At 35.6% G+C, this 21,813-nt stretch overlaps 2 protein-coding genes across 2 annotated transcripts; one reads left to right on the forward strand and one right to left on the reverse strand.

Moving 5' to 3' along the window:
- Window positions 1-2,175: 2,175 nt before the first annotated feature.
- Window positions 2,176-2,775, forward strand: LOC112421287 (uncharacterized). Its single transcript, XM_024782392.2, has one exon. The coding sequence runs from the start codon at window positions 2,364-2,366 to the stop codon at window positions 2,691-2,693; it is 330 nt and encodes a 109-aa protein (XP_024638160.1). The 5' UTR covers window positions 2,176-2,363; the 3' UTR covers window positions 2,694-2,775.
- A 3,403-nt stretch (window positions 2,776-6,178) lies between these two features.
- LOC25482134 (S-adenosyl-L-methionine-dependent tRNA 4-demethylwyosine synthase) lies at window positions 6,179-13,715 on the reverse strand. Its single transcript, XM_013610642.3, has 8 exons — window positions 12,767-13,715; window positions 12,258-12,373; window positions 11,545-11,720; window positions 7,623-7,813; window positions 7,455-7,541; window positions 7,032-7,189; window positions 6,726-6,936; window positions 6,179-6,643 (listed from the first exon to the last, which is right to left on the reverse strand). Exons 1-8 carry the CDS (start codon window positions 13,601-13,603, stop codon window positions 6,491-6,493), a joined length of 1,929 nt encoding a protein of 642 aa, XP_013466096.2. The 5' UTR covers window positions 13,604-13,715; the 3' UTR covers window positions 6,179-6,490.
- Window positions 13,716-21,813: the final 8,098 nt, after the last annotated feature.

Genomic DNA, 21,813 nt, shown 5'->3' on the forward strand with positions numbered 1-21,813 from the left:
AGGTGAAGTTTTAGGCCTTTACCATGCGCTTCAATGGGCGAGTGATATGCACTTAGATAATATTGATTTTGAAGTCATCCCAAACCAACTCCAGACAATTTATACAAGAGGTGTGTTATCTGAACAACTATTTGTGTGACAACTTTTACGATAAATATAAATTTATAAAGAAAAGTAGATATTGATACGAAAAACAAAGCAGTAGAGAGAGAAATTAAAAACATAATGTAAGTATGAGAGAGAAAATTATCATCAAAGTTGTTGCAAAATAATTGTACAATTATAATTTCTTTTTACACAAACACTAGAGTTCCTTATTATTTCTACCACTACCATGATTTTACACACTCACATCATATATGAGTGAAAATGTAACTTATGTATGACCGTAAAAAAAAAGGATAGAATTGATGGTTAATTAATAAATCATTACTTTTTTCATCCTATCAAGTTCTCGCACTTATTATTCGGATTCTAAAATTCAAAATATTTCAACGTATTTTTAAAAGTTTTATAAAATTTTATGAATCCAAATTGCATGAATCGCATGAGAAACTCAGAGGAGGCGCATGAAAAAAGATGGAGTCCAATTAATATAGTAAAAAAAAGACAAGTACCCACTTGTGTGATAAGTGAAGAGAGGACGCCGAACCATGCAAGCAAGCAACAACATAACACAAAACAACACAATTGGTCAGACTGCAACACTGCAATATTGAGTAGTACAACACACCAAACCAAACCTGCCAATACTGCCTTTTACCTTGCCCTACCTCTAGTAAAAATACCCCACATACCCTTTTTTGGTCCACATCCTTTCTTTAACCATGGTTACTATTACCATCACTTTTCCACTTTCTTACTATCTTACCATAGTTTATTCAGCAGTCAAAGAGCATGTAGTAAGGTTTTTGTCCTCTCACACACCTCCCTAGTTTGTTTGTACAATACTCTACTCTCTTATTGTACCTTAGCTACTTTTTATTTTATTATTTTACCCCTTTTTCATGCAATGGTAGAAAGGAAACAACATGTACATTGGAATTGCATTGGACGGAATGAATGGACAAAAAAAGAAAGTAAAAGATGACTTAAATTACTTTTTCAGCATTTTTTTAAGAGATTTTTTTTATTTCATTGAGAGTAAAATGATGACCTTTAATTACTTACTCTCTCATTTTCACAAAAATTGTACCTATTTGATCAAGTATTAATCAATTTACCATTATTATAAATAAAAACAAATAGTTATTGAATTGAGAATGGTATATGTAACATACTCTCTCCGTCCTATATGTAAGCACACTTTGCCTCTAATAAAAGGGTGCTTAGATATAAGGACGGATAAAGTATATTATATGGTACAATTGAAAAAATAAACCTAATACATTTTCAAAATTATTCATACATCGACACTTTAGATTAAAAATGTATCAATATCTAGCATCAATACGACACCAATAAATATAATAACATTTAATTAAATCTTTATGTGAATAAAATATCATTTACGTGCAATTGTGAAGGTTAATTCTTGAAACTCAAGACATTTAGTTAAGTAAAAAAAAATCATTTATCATCTCATTATAGTGCTTTTGGATAATCAATTTATTTTCTCAAATTATTTTAGAGCTAAGACCATCTTAGTCAATGTACAATTATTAAGATGAGTTTGTCTAACATATATAATATTGCACGTTAAAAGAATTAAAAGTAACAATTTTTTTTTATAGATAAACAATAATTATTTTATATTTAATTTGTCAAAAAATGTATATTCAGTTTTCAAAATTATCTTTCAATAATTACCAAAAAAAGGAAATAGTTCAATTTTTAATTGTCTTTATTTAATAAGAACATTTTTGTGAAAAACTAATGAATGTATCTTAAAATTTTAAAGGGACTCTATCCTATAAAATGAACAATTTTTTAAAGGGAGAGTATCATTTGACAAAGAATTTGAAGTGAACTCGACCTTTAAAGTTTGATGGTCTAACTTTTACACGTATTATGTTAACAATTTATCCCGTGTCTTATACGAGTGCTTCACAATGATGCTTGCTTTTGGACCCGTGTTTGCAAAATCTTGGTTCTGGTCAAAGATATTGGTCTACCTTTTTAAATATTGTTAATTACATTTTATTATAAATAATATATATATACACTACATTTTTAAGAGAGAGAAAAAAGTGATTATTTTGTCTAAGAAAGAGGTTCATATGTTTTCTTCTCACCTCTTTTATCAAATGATATTATGGTATATATTTGATATTGATGGGTTTGTGTAAGGTTTTTGTCTAGATAGAGAGATTTGAAAGTTGTTATTTGTAATAGAGTAAGAATAGTTTTATCATATATCATATATGGGTAAGAAACCACAAAAAACAAAGGAAGTTTGGGCAGCAATAGCTGAAGCATCATCAACAATAGATGAACAACAACCTCAACCTACAAGAAAAAGAGGTAGACCTCGTAAGATTGTTGTGAAGATGGAAAGTTCAGAAGAAAAAGCAGAAGAAAACAAAGAAGAAGGAACAAAAACATCATCAGAAGTAGAAGCATGCATGGTTAGAAAAGAAGAGGGAGGTGAACAAGAGATTCAACTTGTTCCAAAAGGTGTGTCTGTGTCTGTGTCTTGTAGAAGCAGCAGAGCTAGGCGTAAAAGCAAACCCATAAAGAGTAGTACTCAATAATATTTTTATTTTTATATTTTATCACTCTGCTTATAATTAATTAATGATTACTGCTTTCATTAAGAAATTATTAGCTTCTTCATCTGTCTAAGTTTTTATGGAGATTGATATTTAAACTGATATTATTATAAGTTTCAAAAGAAATGAAACTATTTATCTTCAAGTTATTTGGTTTAATTTCTCACTTAAAAAAAGAAAGTTATTTTATCTTGAAGTTTTTTTTTTTGTGCTTTATTGGTTTATTATCTAATCCTTATATTGCACAAAACCATGTATTGTGTTGTGATTCTATGTGAGTTCAGTTCAGTTCATTTTATTTGTTTCTTTACTTGAACTAGAATAATATCGATTGCTTGAACTATTAGGGTTGAATCTATACTATTAAGATTTAGGTAAGTAGAATAAGTTGAGTACTAGTGATTGAAACATGCTTGTGGTTAGGTTTATTTTCTTACAACCAGGCTCTCTTTCTTTTCCCTTATTTATATAATTATGTTATAGGAGTTGAATTTCAAAATGTACATATGTATTTTCATCACTCTTTTACTTCATATTTCTATAAGTTACACGTATTTTAAAAATACACAACCAAAGAACAAAGAATTTGACATCAAATTTATGGTGTAAAAATATCATTACTCTAACTATATATGTGATCGTCTGTTTGTTATTTGCATATAGTTGGATTACAACAATTGCATGTTGGATCTATATATGAAATGTTGAAAGTATTTATGTATCTTAATGCATCAAGTTTGTTGATTTGATTGGAAAGGTAAAGAATAGTATTAATATTAGGAGGAGAATAACAAAATGACATAGGTAAGACTCACTCACGTGTGTGGGTGCAGTGAATCTGAAAGGAGTATGGGGTTTGAGTTTTCTCGGTTCTCACTTCACAGACAAAGTGAGTGTGAGTGGGTACCATTGCAATTTACCAATACCATTTGCAGGAGCTCATCACGTGAGTATGCACCTTTGTTTGTGTGTTTTGATTAAGTGCATGTTTGGTTATGAGGTGTCGAATGAATTGATTATTATGAATAAAAATGAGTAGAATGTAAAATGGTTTATGTTTGAATGTATTTATGTAAAAGTGGTTTTCACAATAAATTTTAAGTTCAACTCAATTATAAAAAGCTTCAAATAGAATCAATTCTATAAACAAAATCAAGTCTCCTCTAAATCATCCAAGTGCTTTAATGTATATTTGGTTCAACAGTTACAAAAAGTGATTGAGCGAATTGATTATGCAAAATTGATTTTTAATAAAAGTGATTTTCATGTAAAGTTATTTATGTTTAGATGTATTTGAGTAAAAGTGCTTTTAACAATAAATTTAAGGCTTAATGATTCGAATAAGACTTATTTTGATATATTTTGTAACTCACATTGACAACTCCATGTATCTGGTTATTATAAACAGGGGTTAATAGTGTTTTTCACCCCTGTAATATATGTCATTTCTGGTTTTCGCCCATATAAAATTTTCGGTTTGATTTGCATACTCGTAAAATTTTTATTTTCTGGAAAACACCCTTAATAGGCCATTCAAAAACCAAAATTTCTTGAAAAAAAATTCTGAAAATGGCCTATTAGGGGTGTTTTCCGGAAAATAAAAATTTTACGAGGGTGCAAATCAAACCGAAAATTTTATAGGGGCGAAAATCAGAAATGACATATATTATAGGGGTGAAAAACACTATTAACCCTATAAACAGTGCCATACAGAGAGAAAACATTGTATTATGCTTTTGTCCAGAGCATGGTCAAGCACGTTCAACCTATGATCTAGTGTTTCCTTGCTGCGTCTTAATTTGTTTTTCATCAGAGAAATGATATATATACAACATTTGTGACAACTTTTAAACAATATTATCTCTCATATTCACATTATGTTCTTACTCTCTCCCATTCTTTTTCTCTCTATTAAGAATAAAGAAAAAGAAGGTTTGTTGTCACAAAAGTTATCATATGGTTTGTACAAATATTATCACTCTTTCATTAAGGATTTAGTGGCGTTTTATACATTGCGTTGCAAGCTTGTGTAACTTAAAAATGGTGATCCTTGAGACTTGAATACTGGTATATTTCCTTCATTGATCTGTTGTCTTCTATATGTTCTCTTTTTTTCTTCTCGTTCATAATAATGACAAATGAATCAAATACAAAAATCTCCATTCCCAAATCAAAAGCAGGAAATCTGTACCATCGTCTCAGAATCTTTACCGACTTTCTTTGGGTAGTACGATTACGTAGTTACAAAAAACTTTTTACTTCGTAGATGCAATTTATCAAAATTTGAAGGTGATACGAAAATAATCCAAGTAAAAACTATAGTGTTTTTATTAGTGTTATTTAGTAGTATTCATGAGATTTTTATTAATGCCTATAAACACTGTTAATGTAAAAATAAATCAGGCCAAATAGTGTCGGTTAACCAAGTAACCTTGACCCTCGAAATTGAATTGAGTCAGTTCTCTAACAGGACGATTCTATCACGGTCCAAATTTGTCATCAGTTTAAAACATGTCCTTAGTCCTTACTCCTTAGTTAAGTACATCCATGGAAAATGTGTGTAATTGATAGGGACCACTAAGAAAAAATGCAATTGTTAGTGCCACTGCGTGAAAGCGTGTTTAAGGAAAAAGGGAAATATGGCTTATAAGTCTAACATTTGCACGCAGGACAATTATTAATAAATCTTGCAACTTGCAACATCAGAAACCAAATTTTAAAAATTAAATTATGCATATAACTTAGTGATACATTGTTAGATTATGACTCACAATTCCACGAGTTCAATGCATATGAACAGAGTGGGTGATGCAGTATGGAAAAAAATCACATGAGGTACTAGTAGGATTTTCACTTCAATAATATAATTAGGATGCAATTTAATAAAGAAAACACACTACCATTTTGATCCTTAAAAGGGATTTTATAATTGTAATAACCAAATTACAAACGATAACAATTTAATCACTTATACATAGAAAGTGATATTAATTTAATCAGATAAATAATTAGCATCCTTTCAGTCACACAATAAGACAAGAAAAATAACAATTCAGTCGTTCAAAAATAAGAAAGAAATGACATCAATTTAATTTAATATTTCAAATTTTCAATCTCATGGATTTTGTATAAAATTATGTTTGGATATCACATATGATTGATGGATTAAATTGCTGTCAATTTGATGCAAACTTAACCTTTCAAGGACTAAAATATATATTTATTCTTAACAAACAAAATATTGAAACTGTGAAGACTTGGCTATGAGCCAATCAAAGTCAATAGCTACCAAGGTTTTAAAACCTTAATAAATAACTAATGAACCCCCAAGAAGAAAAAAGGAACGAGTGCAATATTGTTCTAAGATTTATACATTTTATTTGTTTGCTTTGCATTATGATTACCACTTTATCTACCTCTCTTCAAACCAAAATACTATTATGTTAGCAACATTACAACAGAGCAAATACTACGGAATGCTATTTATTGCAAGGAAAACTCAAGATATTCTTCAAATCTCAATTTCAAAAACAAATAGCTGCAAGACTAATCTCTATATTCTGCAACTACAATAATTAATTAAAATAACTACAAAATTCTTTCCTCAATTGCCTCGAAATGGGAAAACATTGGGACTTAAATACACTGGAATGCTTTAACCTATGTCTAAAGCATTGTATTACAAAACTATCCTATTGAAATATGTTGTAATAATACCTATAGTTACACAATAAAGAAATGAAAGGGGAAATGGATGTTGGCTACCCAAAGCCTAACTTCTAACCTGATTCTTTGCGGTTCGACTTGTGATGTCTCTCTTTCCTATATCTCAACTGTCCTGGATCAAATCCACCTTCCTCAGCTCCATAGACGGCCCAGGATGGTGTGGCAGCCATGTAATCTTTGCTGTCAAAAGTACTTCCAGAAGCCACCTGAATTTAAATTGATGATAAATGTCAGAAACAAAACAACAATCCAAATTCAGTCCAAAGTAATAGGGAAATAAACACCCACCAGATCATGAAATTTATCATAGTCTATCCATGTATACCACTGGCCATCAATTTTGAACTTCTTAGTTTTTGCCAAGAGGATACAACACGAGTGAACATGCTCACATGCAACTTCATACTCCCCTTGGCTTTTCAGAGACAGAGCCTCCGAGAAAGCTTTCACGTCGGCATGCCAAGGGACATTTTCCATTGTTAATTTTGATGTAGCAGTCCTGAGAAGAGTTCATTGTCATTCGAAGATGGTTTTCAATCAAGAATTTAGCTGGACTAAGGGGTAGAGATAGAGAGAGAAGAGGGGGAGACTTACGAGCCACAATATGTAACACCCTTGATTTCAATGAAGTCGGGTTCTCCAATACTGAAGAGTTTATAATAAGCATCAATTTCTTCAGCATTCCATCCTTTCACCAGGGTCAGGCGGTATACAGTGCGCTGGTGTTTTTCCTTCAGAGCAGTCAAGGAATCCTGGCAAATAGTTATCAAAATACATAGACAATGTGATCAAGAGGACACAGTATCATCAAACAGTCAAATAAAATCCAGCGCAGTCGCCCCTTCTTCAGATGGCGATCATGCAGTAAAGAGTCCATGATATATGAACTAAACTCTTAACACAAATAAATGCATTTCAGCTAGGCTGCTAATCAGAGTAGTTACATACATCATACATCATGAATTCATGATTTGATTATACTTTTCTAGATTTTCACTGACATTGAAAAATACTCACAATAAATCTTTCCCAGAAATCTCCAAAGAGTGGTCTATCGATTGCCTTAAGAGAGTCCTTTGTTCCGGCATCTACACTGACATATAACTGCAAGCAGCAAACAAGAATATTAAGTTTGGCTTGCTTATCCAGCATGTTCAAATTATAAAATTCTGAAAACCTCAAAACCTGGGTGATAGGCTTCAGCAACTTAATTTTATCAGGAAATTGTGCATTTGTAACTAGAAAAGTGGAAATCCTCCTTTTGTGCAACTCATCCACAAGTGTGTTTATCTCTGGATACATAATAGGTTCACCAACAAGAGATAATGCACAATGCCGTGGTGTCATGCCTTCAGTTAATCGCTCCGAGGTGACTCCTACAAAAAGAGTTAAATGAGCCAATTTTGAAACTAATTATATGCAGAACGGTTGGTTGTTTTGAAGCTAATCCTCCCAGTATCAGTCAAAATGATATAACGGTGCTGGAGTCCGATTTTACTTATTTATAAAAATATTTGCAACTTTGCAATGCCAATATGGAAAACGACATTACAAAATGGGTCAAAATCAAAATCCTAGACAAGATCAGGGAGGGATCACAAATAAATTCATAATTTCACAAATAAATTTGACATATATATCGCAATAAATTCATGTATATGCATAACAAATAAATTGTATACTTACTAATTAAATAATATAATACTCCCCATAAAAAAAAACGTTTTCTTATTATTTATTTATTTTTTGACCAAAAACATTTTCTTATTATTCATATTTTGTTTATGTGTATGCTTTTCTTAAGTCGCATGATCGGTTATTAATTAATTATTGAAAACAAAAAGAAACAAGGAAATGTTGGCGTGTAGCACAAATAGGAAACCACAGCGTTGGACGTGTTTAAGTACTTTGTGGAAAAGAACAAACTCAAGAATCTATTGAAGTACTTTGTGGATAGTGACAGGCCCGGCCACTGGATAAGACCAGACCAGAATTCAGCACATCAGAGATGGATCCTTTCGCCTACCTGGCCTGATTGCAAACATGTGTTTTCTAGTTTGTGAATTCATTTATGCAGAGAGCTATGGGATGAGACTCGATAAAACATTGTTTACCTCCTCTCAGATGGGCTAACATTTGAGATATTAGATGCACCTGTGTTGTAGAGAGCTACAGCAATTGAGATTTCTTTGGGTTTCAAAAAACCTAAACCATTGACATTTTATTTGGAGCACTTTTTTTAATAAAAATACCAATAATTATTGTTTACCTAAAACATAAATTGAAGAACAATTTTTCTATGCACAAATTTAATACACTGTCACTATCTAGTTTTTTTGATGTGTGAAATTGAGAGATTCTCAAATGGTGCTTTCAATGAGGGAATAACAATGGTTGTCAAACTTAACACATTTCCAACAACAAATATATTGGAAATGCTCAATTATTTGAGGAGGGTTTAAGGCAAAAGAAGAAATAGAGAATTATCCAGATTGAAGAAGGCGAGTCAAATGGCAATCCCAACAACACATGTTTTTCATGTCAAACTTGAAGTGGGGAACTCAAAGCAAATATCTACCAAAAACTAGGGGGAGAGAAAAGCTTTAATTTCATTTTATGATAAAAAATTCATTTATACTTGTTATTTCACAAAAAAAAAAAAACAAGAAGAAGAAAACCCCGGATCAGTTGAATTTCAAGTATTCAATTTCCATAATAAGGTACTAAGACTTACTTCACATTTGGAATTACACCCAAAAGACTATTTATCTCAAAGGGGTTTACATATAATTCTAGGAAAACGGCAACGACTACTGTCTTATTTGTCAAAGAAAAATAAAATACGTTATAAAAAACTAATAAATCACCTCAGATGCAATAACGCCGCCATTATCGATACTGTCGGTGCTTCAATGTTTAATTCCAACGAATCAGCAGAGATCGTGGTTGTGAGAGAGAAACTGATACATGATCAGAAAACCGCCACAGATAGAATGAAAGACACGATTTTGAGAGAAAGTGTAGAAGATATAAAGACTCTAAAGTTGTGGAATCAGAGAATGAGGCAAAAAAAAGAGATAAAAGCTCCGGTTACCGTCTTTGGTAATGCGAAACGTGATTTCACTTCTCCTACGAGAATTGGTGGCGGCAATAATGTTTCATCCAGGTTGAGAAGTAATATTAATAGTAATAAGATTGAAAAATCGAAATTATCTGATCAGCTTTTGAGGAAGGAAATCGAGGAAGATTTCATAGCATGCTTGGGCCGTCAGTCAAGACAAAAGCGGCCTAGAGTTAGTTGCATGTTTTTCCTTATTAATTAAAAATTATTTTCTCTGACATTGCTTTTTTTAAATCTTTCATTGATTATAAACTCATAATTTGATTTTTTATTTTTCATTTTTCATTTCAAACTTGAAGTGGGGAACTCAACGCCGCCTTAGATGCACCGACGCCGCCGTTATCGATACTGCTAGTGCTTCAATGTCTAACTCCAACGAATCAACGGAGATCGTGGCTGTGAGAGAGAAGCTGATGCATGATCTGAAAATCGCCGTGGATAGAATGGAAGACACGATTTTGAGAGAAGGGAAGAATATACAAAAACTCTTTTAAGTCGTAGAATCAGGGAAGAATATACAAAAACTCTTTTCATAGCATGCGAAACATTAGTTGCATGTTTTTCCTTATTGATTAAAAATTATTTTCTCTGACATTGCTTTGTTTAAATCTTTCATTGATTATAAACTCCTAATTTGATTTTTTTTTTTTTTTTGCAGAATGTTTTCCCTGGATTGTGGTTAAGGGAGGTTAATGCTGAAATGTATGAGGTTCTTGATGCAAATCAAAATAGGAGATCTGCGAAGAGGAACGGGAAAGGGAAGTGTTTTGATGATGAAGAATCGGATTGAGACTATTTCTGAAAACCTTTGCCTTGGTTGACGGCCCAGCCATGCCATGAAATCTTCCTCGATTTCCTTCCTTGAAAAAGGTGAACAGAAAATTTCGGTCTTTCAATCTTATTGCTATTAATAATAATTCTCAGCGTTGACGAAACATTATCGCCACTGTCAATTCTCGTCGGAGAAATGAAATCATGTTTCACATTACTGAAAACAGTAGTTGGAGCTTTAATCTCTCTTTTTTACCTCATTCTCTGATTCTACGACTTAAAAGAGATTTTGTATATTCTTCCCTTTCTTCTCTCAAAATCGTGTCTTCCATTCTATCCGCGGGGATTTTCAGATCATGCATCAGCTTCTCTCTCACAGCCACGATCTCCGTTGATTCGTTGGAGTTAGACATTGAAGCACTAGCAGTATCGATAATGGCGGTGTCGGTGCATCTAAGGCGGCGTTGAGTTCCCCACTTCAAGTTTGAAATGAAAAACATAGATGTTGTTGGGATTGCCGTTTGTCTCGCTTTCTTCAACCAGGATAATTCTCTATTTCTTCTTTTGCTCCAAACCCTCGTCAAATAATTTTGAGCATTTCCAACATATCTGTTGTTGGAAATGCGAGTTTGACAACCATTAAAAATTGCTACTGTTCTCCCTTATTGTAAGGACTATTCTCTCAATATCACACATTAAAAAAATTCGACAGTGTATTAAATTTGTCCATTTCGTGCATAGATGTTCCAAAATTGTTCCCAATTGATGTTTTAGGTGAACAATAATTGGTAGTATTTTTTATTAATAAAAAAAAAAAGTAGTGCTCCTAGAAATTTGAAAAGGGGTTTGTCTTTAGGGACAAGATACTTTTTTTCAACTGGAGTATTTAGGGAAAGAGGTAGTGATGAATATAATCAAATAAAGGATAAATGATGATCTCATAATAGGAAAAAATCAAATAAGAGAATACTTATGTCAAATGAAAAAATTTACCCTCATTTATTTTTCCCTCAAACTCCTGCACGCAAACATTATAATCTACAGCTAGAGCTAGTCTCCCGTATGAAACTTACCCTACTTTATGAAAGTGTGCATGTTATGATCTAGAGCTACTCTCGTTAAATCACTATTAACATATGTAAGTCCATCAACCTGACAACAGTGTTGCAGCGTCAAACTTCTAAAATGATAACAGCAAAGAAAATATAAAATTACCAGGAACTCCTTTCATTTGTTTAATCATATTTGTATGCTGATCTATTGCAGAATTTACGATCTCTATTGGATCGTCCATCTCCCACACCCAACTTTTCGCTACTGGATTTGTGTGATGCCTCCAGCAGAAAACACATTTATTTGCACATGCCAAGCTAGGGGTTGCCTCCATGCACCTATTTCACTCATAAAAGTTGATAAAATGAATATATGATAGCTGAGGTGTGATTGCAAACACATAAAGCAGAAGATAAATCCACTTATAACAAGCACCAAAAAAATACTTAATAAAACCCATGAAATGATCAAAAGTTGCAGATAATGCAAAAGTACAACAGAAATTATAAATCCAGAACATTCTTCTTCTAAAGCCATGTCAAATACCAACACAAAGTTACTTAAAAAAAAAAGATACACTCTGTTTCTTCTCTCTTCCTGATTACTTTACAAACTTATTTTCATTCAAATTTAAGTTCAATCCATCAACGATTAAAAACTGTCACACCATCGATGAAACGTACATCGAAAACAAACAAGCTCCATTTTGAGATTTAGGTTTTCATTGGCATAAATAAGGTAATTACAGGATGACATATATTATAATAAAGTTGTCCCCGCTAGCACGAAACATAAACGATGTTCAGACCACCAAAACCAAATGCTAATGAAACGTGAACTTAAGTAATTTGTAGAGGAAGTCAAGTCTCAATTACCTATGACTCTCAATTCCGTAAAATGAATGCTTGTAGCAACCACCTCGACCTCGAAGCTGTGACTTAGTCCATCTACAAATCTTGACACCACTGTGTGAACCAATAATCTTATAACCCTGTAAATCGATCATATTTTAAAAACATTACATCTTAAGTAACAAACAGAAAGTTCAATCAATTGACAAAAACTGCATATCTAATGTAACAAACAGAAAGTTCAATCAATTGACAATAACTGCATATTTAGCATCACTGTTGGATCACCATAGTAATTTTGCAAAATCCAAACCAGAGTGTAGCTTTTGCAAAATCACAGTGGGTCATCATAATTCTGACAAACTCACGGTGATGCCAAACAAGTACCAAGTAAGCAAGCAATATCACCATGATACCAAAATCACAATAGCTCTTCTGACAAACTCACTAAATAAGCAATATAAGAAATTGGAATCTAATGCAACGCATATATGAATTACATTACACAAAGTAAAAATTGAAAAACAATATACCTGCTTCACCAAATTTGCTCTAATAACAGGAGTCACCATTTCTTTCTTTCCATTCAACCTCCCATTACTCTCCTTCACTGTAGCCACCAACTTCCTTGAAGGAGCTTTACCTGCAATATCTTCTAGATCAACAATCTCCGACTCCGCCTCTTCCTCCTCGTCAGACTCCTCTTCATCGGAACTCAAAGCACCACTTTCCTCCTCCCCATTCTCCAAATCACCACCACCATCGTCAACACCTTTCAGCATTCCAACAACCTTCCCACACCACTTCTCAAAAACCTCATCCACCTCACCACCATTAACATCTCCTTCCCCCAACGGAATCATCTCATTACCACCCAAAGCCTTCATCCGTTTCACAATCTCCTTACCAACAGCATTGAAATTATCACCATAACCTCCACTACCGACACCAAAAACCGCGAATCTACACTTCGACAAAATCAACGAACCAACTCTAAAATCCTCCGAACTCTCCGCAAGCCAATCAGCGAAGAATTTATACTCCGGCGGTGGTTTACCGTCTTCCCAAGTGGAAGCAACGATAAGGAGAAGCGTTTCCTTAGGGAGATCTTCGGGTTCGTAGTTTCTGCCATCGATGATGTCGAATGCGAGGTTGTTTGAGGTGAGGAAACGGTGGAGATGGTTAGCGAGGGTTTTGGAAGTGTTGGTTTGAGAAATGAAGAGAATTTTAGGGTTAGTGTTAGGGTTTTGGGAGTTTAGGGTTAGTTGTTTTAGGTTTCGTAAGCGGCGGGATTTGTAGAAGAAGTAGAAGGTTGTGGCGGAGAAGAGAGCGAGGAGTGTGAGACGAGCTGGGACTGATGAGAATGGCATGGTAATGGTGATTCGATGATGGTGGAAGTGTGGCGGTGGAAAACGCCGTGGGAGGGAAAATGAAGACGAAGAGGGAGTGCTGTTTAGTGGGCTTTAGGTTTTGAAGTTAGAAGCCCGGTTGTTTTGTTAAGGCCTGGTGGGCTTTAGCAGTCGATAATTGCTCTTCTCCCATCTGTTTTTACTCGTTCCCATCAAAACAGGGTTAACTCACGGTACATTTTCAACGTGAGTTAACTTACGTAGGTGTATTTTTCAGTGTGAGTTAACTTACGTTTGATGGGGATGAGCAAAAGCATATGGGAGAAAAGCAATTTTCTTAGCAGTCTGCCTGTATCGCTTGAATTAGACGCTGCTCCATGCGTCTCTCGGATTACTCAACCCCTTAGATAAGTTGATGTGAAGTTACAATTTGATTCGATGAATAAATAGTTGATTAGGAGTTACGATCCAATAAATTTTGTACAATCAATAGTTACATTCGATAAATTTTGTTCGATCAAAAATTACGATCCGATAACTCAAGTGATTTTGAGCAAAACTAAAGGACTCGTAGAACAGTTATCCTCAAATGATGAAATTGATGGCTGCAGGATGAAAATGAATAAATATTTAAGAAAAAAATATAAGAACTTTTAAAAAGAAAAGAAAAAAATAAAATAAAGTAAGACTTGTGGTAAGATTAATCTTGAATGAGTGATTCTCACTCCGATTATTGTTTGTAGCATTGAATATCTAAAAGTTTTCTTTTTTGATGGTGGAAAGGGTAACTCTAGTTGTTGGTTGGAAAAAGAGACATTTTGCAATCACGTACTGGATGATGATGATCAACATCTTTCTCATCATTGTGTCCACTATGCTTTAGAACATTATCAACAAGATTACCATTTTTTTGATACAGAAATGATAACTGAACACAAAAAAAAAGACACAAATTCGACACCAAGGACAATTATGTAATTTCCATCAAAGTTTAATGGCATAATTGAGATTTCAATTGGAAATTAAGGGTACTTTGTCAATTTCTTCCTCTCTTTCTTCCCAGTTCAATCTACCCTTATATGAACAGCCACCACCACCCTCCACCATCATCGCGCCACCAACTTCTCAGTTCAAATACCCACCTTCGTCCTTGGCACCATGACCTTCGTCCTCTCCACTATCGTTTTCCTCCTCGCCATCAGTTTACAGATCCGCCGTTAAAGAACAGATCTGAGCGAGAACACAGTGAGAGAGATATCGCGATTGAAATCAAGAGAGTGATGTCATGGTCGCCGATGAGATCAAGGGAGTGACGTCGGAGCCGATGAGACATTCGTCGAAGCCGGTGGAACAGATCTGAGTTGCAGAGGCGTTGCAGGGAGAGGATAAAGTGTTTGCATATGGGAGAGAGCTTTACACGTGAAAGAGGAAAAAAATATATAACCGTATAAGTGAACAGTAAAATACGACACCATCGTATATATTTTTACTGTTCACTTATACGGTTATATATTTTTTTCCTCTTTCACGTGTAAAGCTCTCTCCCATATGTAACACCCCGTTTCCCAAAATCAATTTAATTATAAATTATAAAATCAGAGTTCCACATTAAACGGCATGTCACACTACAAAATATAAATTCTTAAATAGATTAAAACTATTTAACAACATCCTTCATTAAACTGCAGCGGAATAATCTTTAAATTAAACTCCATTATCCAAAATAATCTTGGCATTAAGCCTCAACATAAAATATTCCATCAATCATAGGGCTACAACAACGTTAACCAAAATTTGATACATAGAATGAATTTAAACAATAAAATCCCATCCCACGTATCAGAGCCCTAGACACTTGAGCCACCACCAACTACTCAGGATCACCTGCAAGTTACCCATAGGAAGGGCAACATTTTCAAGCAGAAGGGGTGAGATTCACAACAAAATATAGATAAAGAATACATCAATTGAATCTAACACCCTATCATAAATCATCAACATTATTATTGTTTATATAACATCATTTTCGCATCTTATCACAATATTAATTCATACACCTCTCAACAATATATACAACTTATCACCACTCCACTAAGACTCCTCTAAACACCCATGCATGTGGTACCAAAAATCAGGGCCGTGACCCACACCGCTGTCGAATGGTTAAAGCATTCTCAACAGGACATAAGTCCTCACCACTACACCACTTTGAGTAACTAGTACTCCACCACTTTGAACGACTAAGCATTCCAGAGCCGAAGCTCTCCCACTGTTATGTTAATGCAACTAATCCTCATAGAGTATATCTACATACCAACCAACCTAGACATATACGTATATATGATTCACCAACCAACTTACACCTTTAAGGGAATTTAATTAAATACAACATTCATTCAGTCAGCATCCATTCATCAAAACCAACCAAAACGTCCAGGGAAATATATATCAGCATACAAGCCATGCAATAATTCAACCAAATACACAATCCAAACAACAACAGAAATTAACCAACCAAATACTGGGCAGCTCGCCTCGCGAGCTCATCTACTCGCTATGGCGAGCTCAGAAAAACAGGTACTCGCCATGGCGAGTTGGAGGCGAACTCGAGGCGAACAGAAATATGGTGCTCTCGGGAAAAATGACATTTTTCTCACTCAAACCTCAATTCTAAGCTCCCTAATCATCTTTTACACTTAAAACTTGCTCTAGTCCTCTTAAGAATCATCTAGGTACACGAAACTACCCAAAATACGGCTTATAACAACTTTTTCAAAATCCAGATTTTTACAAGGTTACTCGCCATGGCGAGCTGTATCACTCGCGAGGCGAGCGATGAAGTTGTTCACTCGCTATGGCGAGTAATGGTTACTCGCGAGGCGAGCGATGAACTTCAGTACGGGCAGAATGCAGGTTTTTCCCAAAAATCCCATTTTTCCTCAAATCACTCCCCAAATTAGTTTACAGATATGAAATGAAAGGTTTTATGCACCCAGAACCCATTTCTACCTTCAATTCTATGATTCCTACACCCAAAACTCCTTAATCAACAAAAACCCAATTTCTCCCAAATCCTCACATAAACCTGTTAGAACACAATCAACATTCAGAATCTATATAATTGCGGTAAACCTCACCCTTACCTTAGAATTGCAGAAAAAATACAGCAGCAATGATTCCTAAGCTTCTCTCCCTTGCACTAGCTTTTCTCCCAAAACCAGACTGTTTTCACGTAAAACTGTTTTCTCTATTTTTCTTTCCTTTTCTCAACTCCCAAAATGTAACCTCCCACTCCCTAATTAGCAATTAACTCCCTACTAATTATGTTAATTATTTCATAACCCCCAAGATAATAATTAATCCTATTCTTATATTATTTTAATTATTTAATAAAATAATCATATAATAAATAAATATACACTACATAAATCACCAAAAATCACATAAATGACACCACACAATTAAAAATAATTAAATAAAAAATTAGAGTGTTACAACTCTCCCCAAATTACTGAATTTCGTCCTCGAAATCTTACCTCAAACAAACAACTCCGGATACGAGTCCCTCATCTTACTTTCCAGCTCCCAAGTCAAACTTTCACCAGTTGCTCCGCCCCAAACGACTCTCACCAAGGGTATTTCCTTGCCCCTCAATGCCTTTACTTTCCGATCATCGATCCTCAACGGCAAAGTCTCAACTGTGAGATTGTCCCGAACCTGTACATCATCTCTCGGAATAACATGTGAAGGATCTGCTACATACTTCCGAAGTTGTGACACGTGAAACACATCATGCAAGTTCGATAGATGTGGTGGCAAGCCAACTCTATATGCCACCGTTCCGATTCTCTCTGAAATCTGATACGGACCAATGAACTTCGGAGTCAACTTTCTCGATTTCAAAGCACGTCCTACACCCGTCATCGGAGTCACTCTTAGAAATACATGATCACCCTCTTGAAACTCAAGGGCCTTTCTCCGCTTGTCATGGTAACTCTTCTGTCGACTCTGTGACGCTTTCATCTTCTCTCTGATCATCTTGACTTTTTCTGTAGTCTCCTGAACCAAATCCGGTCCCAGCACAACACTTTCTCCTGACTCAAACCAACACAACGGAGTCCTGCACCTTCGACCATACAAAGCTTCGAATGGTGCCATTCCTATACTCGAGTGATAACTGTTGTTGTAGGTGAACTCTATCAATGGTAGGTGACTATCCCAAGCTCCACCCTGTTCAAGCACACACACTCTCAACAAGTCTTCCAATGATTGGATCGTTCTCTCCGACTGACCATCTGTCTGAGGATGATAAGCCGAACTCAGCCTCAACTTCGAACCCAAAGCGTCCTGTAAACTCTTCCAGAACCTAGAAGTGAACCTCGGATCCCTATCCGACACAATACTCGAAGGAACTCCATGTAGCTTTACCACACTATGTATATAAATCTCAGCCAACTGAGCTACCGGATAACTAATGTTGATAGGAATAAAATGTGCCGACTTCGTCAACCTATCAACCACAACCCAAATCGAATCATGTCCCCTCGGAGTGTTTGGTAAACTCGTCACAAAATCCATAGAAATGCTATCCCATTTCCACTCCGGTACATCCAATGGTGTCAACAATCCTGCAGGTTTCTGGTGTTCAACCTTAGACTTCTGACAAGTTAAACATGCATACACAAAATGAGCAACATCTCGCTTCAACCCAGACCACCAAAACAGCTTTTTCAAATCATGATACATCTTCGTAGCTCCCGGATGAATGCTTAAGCTACTCTTATGACTTTCCTCTAGGATTAACTTTTTCATTTCTTCATTATCAGGAATACAAATTCTACCTCTGAATCTCAACACACCCTGATCATCAACCTTGAAGTCACTATCTTCAATACTATTACCAGTAACCATTAGATCAACCAACTTGACATCCACTTGCTGTGCTTCTCGAATACTATTCAGGAAATCGCTGTTAATCTTTAGCATCCCCAACTGTATGCTTTGAGGCGACAACTCACACACCAAACTCATGTCTCTAAACTGTTCCAATAAATCAAATTCTTTCATCATCATAGCAGACATATGGAGTGTCTTCCTACTCAACGCATCCGCGACTACATTAGCTTTTCCCGGATGGTAATTCAACCCAAAATCATAATCTTTTAACAGCTCAAGCCATCTCCTCTGCCTCATATTCAATTCCTTCTGGTCAAACAAATATTTCAAGCTCTTGTGGTCACTGAACACTTCAAATCTGGAACCATACAAGTAGTGTCTCCAAATTTTCAAAACAAAAACCACCGCAGCTAACTCCAAATCATGAGTGGGATAATTCTTTTCGTGCACCCTCAGTTGCCTAGAAGCATATGCTACCACCTTGCCATCTTGCATCAAAACACCTCCTAAACCCAGCTTAGACGCATCACAGTAAACAACGAATGGCTCTTCCGGCTTAGGTAAGATCAAAATAGGAGCAGTTGTCAATCTTTTCTTTAATTCATTGAAACTACCCTCACACCGAGCATCCCACACAAAGGACTTACCCTTACAGGTTAACTGAGTCAACGGCAATGCTAACTTTGAAAATCCTTCTATAAATCTGCGGTAATAACCAGCCAAACCCAAGAAGCTTCTGATTTCAGTCACCGACTTCGGAGTCTCCCATTGCGATACTGCATCAACTTTTGATGGATCAACCGCTATACCATCACCAGAAATAATATGACCAAGGAAACTCACTTCACTTAGCCAAAACTCACATTTCGACAATTTGGCATACAACTTCTTCTCTTTCAAAACTTGCAGCACAATTCTCAGATGTTCTGCATGCTCTTCTTCAGTCTTCGAATAAATCAGAATATCATCAATAAATACCACCACGAATTTATCCAGAAAAGCATGAAAAATTCGATTCATATACTCCATGAACACACCGGGCGCGTTAGTAACACCGAAAGGCATCACTTTGTATTCGTAATGACCGTATCGTGTCCTAAAGGCCGTCTTCTGCATATCTTCATCTTTCACCTTAATTTGATGGTAACCTGACCTCAAGTCAATCTTACTGAACACCTTTGCACCCACTAGCTGGTCCATCAAGTCATCAATCCTCGGAAGCGGATATCTATTCTTAATTGTAACTTTGTTCAATTGACGATAGTCAATGCACAACCTCATACTACCATCCTTTTTCTTCACCAACAACACAGGTGCTCCCCACGGCGAAACACTGGGTCTTACAAACTTCTTATCAAGTAAATCTTCCAACTGTTTCTTCAATTCAGCTAACTCAGAAGCTGACATACGGTACGGTGCCATCGACACCGGCTTTGTTCCGGGAACAAGGTCAATTGAAAACTCCACCTCCCTTTCTGGCGGCACATCAGGAATCTCATCAGGGAACACCTCCGGAAACTCATTCACCACTGCTAGCTTGTCAATCACAGCTTGATTTTCTAACGACAGATATGCCATTAGAGAAAACATCAGAATTCCATCACGTTCTAACTGCTTCATCTGCTTTGTAGATAAAATTTCAACTCCACTCTCTTCTTCAGCAGAAGAAAAATGCACAGTCTTGTTAAAGCAATTGATATGAACATGGTTATACTCCAACCAGTTCATACCAAGACACAACAAACAACAAACAGGACAACAACAACAACAACAACAACAACAACAACTATATTAGAGTTGACACTCTATCCTAGGTGGCTCAACACGACTCTACTACTTGGCCGGACGGACCAACCTGCTCTGATACCAATTGTAACACCCCGTTTCCCAAAATCAATTTAATTATAAATTATAAAATCAGAGTTCCACATTAAACGGCATGTCACACTACAAAATATAAATTCTTAAATAGATTAAAACTATTTAACAACATCCTTCATTAAACTGCAGCGGAATAATCTTTAAATTAAACTCCATTATCCAAAATAATCTTGGCATTAAGCCTCAACATAAAATATTCCATCAATCATAGGGCTACAACAACGTTAACCAAAATTTGATACATAGAATGAATTTAAACAATAAAATCCCATCCCACGTATCAGAGCCCTAGACACTTGAGCCACCACCAACTACTCAGGATCACCTGCAAGTTACCCATAGGAAGGGCAACATTTTCAAGCAGAAGGGGTGAGATTCACAACAAAATATAGATAAAGAATACATCAATTGAATCTAACACCCTATCATAAATCATCAACATTATTATTGTTTATATAACATCATTTTCGCATCTTATCACAATATTAATTCATACACCTCTCAACAATATATACAACTTATCACCACTCCACTAAGACTCCTCTAAACACCCATGCATGTGGTACCAAAAATCAGGGCCGTGACCCACACCGCTGTCGAATGGTTAAAGCATTCTCAACAGGACATAAGTCCTCACCACTACACCACTTTGAGTAACTAGTACTCCACCACTTTGAACGACTAAGCATTCCAGAGCCGAAGCTCTCCCACTGTTATGTTAATGCAACTAATCCTCATAGAGTATATCTACATACCAACCAACCTAGACATATACGTATATATGATTCACCAACCAACTTACACCTTTAAGGGAATTTAATTAAATACAACATTCATTCAGTCAGCATCCATTCATCAAAACCAACCAAAACGTCCAGGGAAATATATATCAGCATACAAGCCATGCAATAATTCAACCAAATACACAATCCAAACAACAACAGAAATTAACCAACCAAATACTGGGCAGCTCGCCTCGCGAGCTCATCTACTCGCTATGGCGAGCTCAGAAAAACAGGTACTCGCCATGGCGAGTTGGAGGCGAACTCGAGGCGAACAGAAATATGGTGCTCTCGGGAAAAATGACATTTTTCTCACTCAAACCTCAATTCTAAGCTCCCTAATCATCTTTTACACTTAAAACTTGCTCTAGTCCTCTTAAGAATCATCTAGGTACACGAAACTACCCAAAATACGGCTTATAACAACTTTTTCAAAATCCAGATTTTTACAAGGTTACTCGCCATGGCGAGCTGTATCACTCGCGAGGCGAGCGATGAAGTTGTTCACTCGCTATGGCGAGTAATGGTTACTCGCGAGGCGAGCGATGAACTTCAGTACGGGCAGAATGCAGGTTTTTCCCAAAAATCCCATTTTTCCTCAAATCACTCCCCAAATTAGTTTACAGATATGAAATGAAAGGTTTTATGCACCCAGAACCCATTTCTACCTTC

This window comes from Medicago truncatula, chromosome 1 (genome assembly GCF_003473485.1).
Source record: "Medicago truncatula cultivar Jemalong A17 chromosome 1, MtrunA17r5.0-ANR, whole genome shotgun sequence".
Classification (NCBI taxonomy): domain Eukaryota; kingdom Viridiplantae; phylum Streptophyta; class Magnoliopsida; order Fabales; family Fabaceae; genus Medicago; species Medicago truncatula.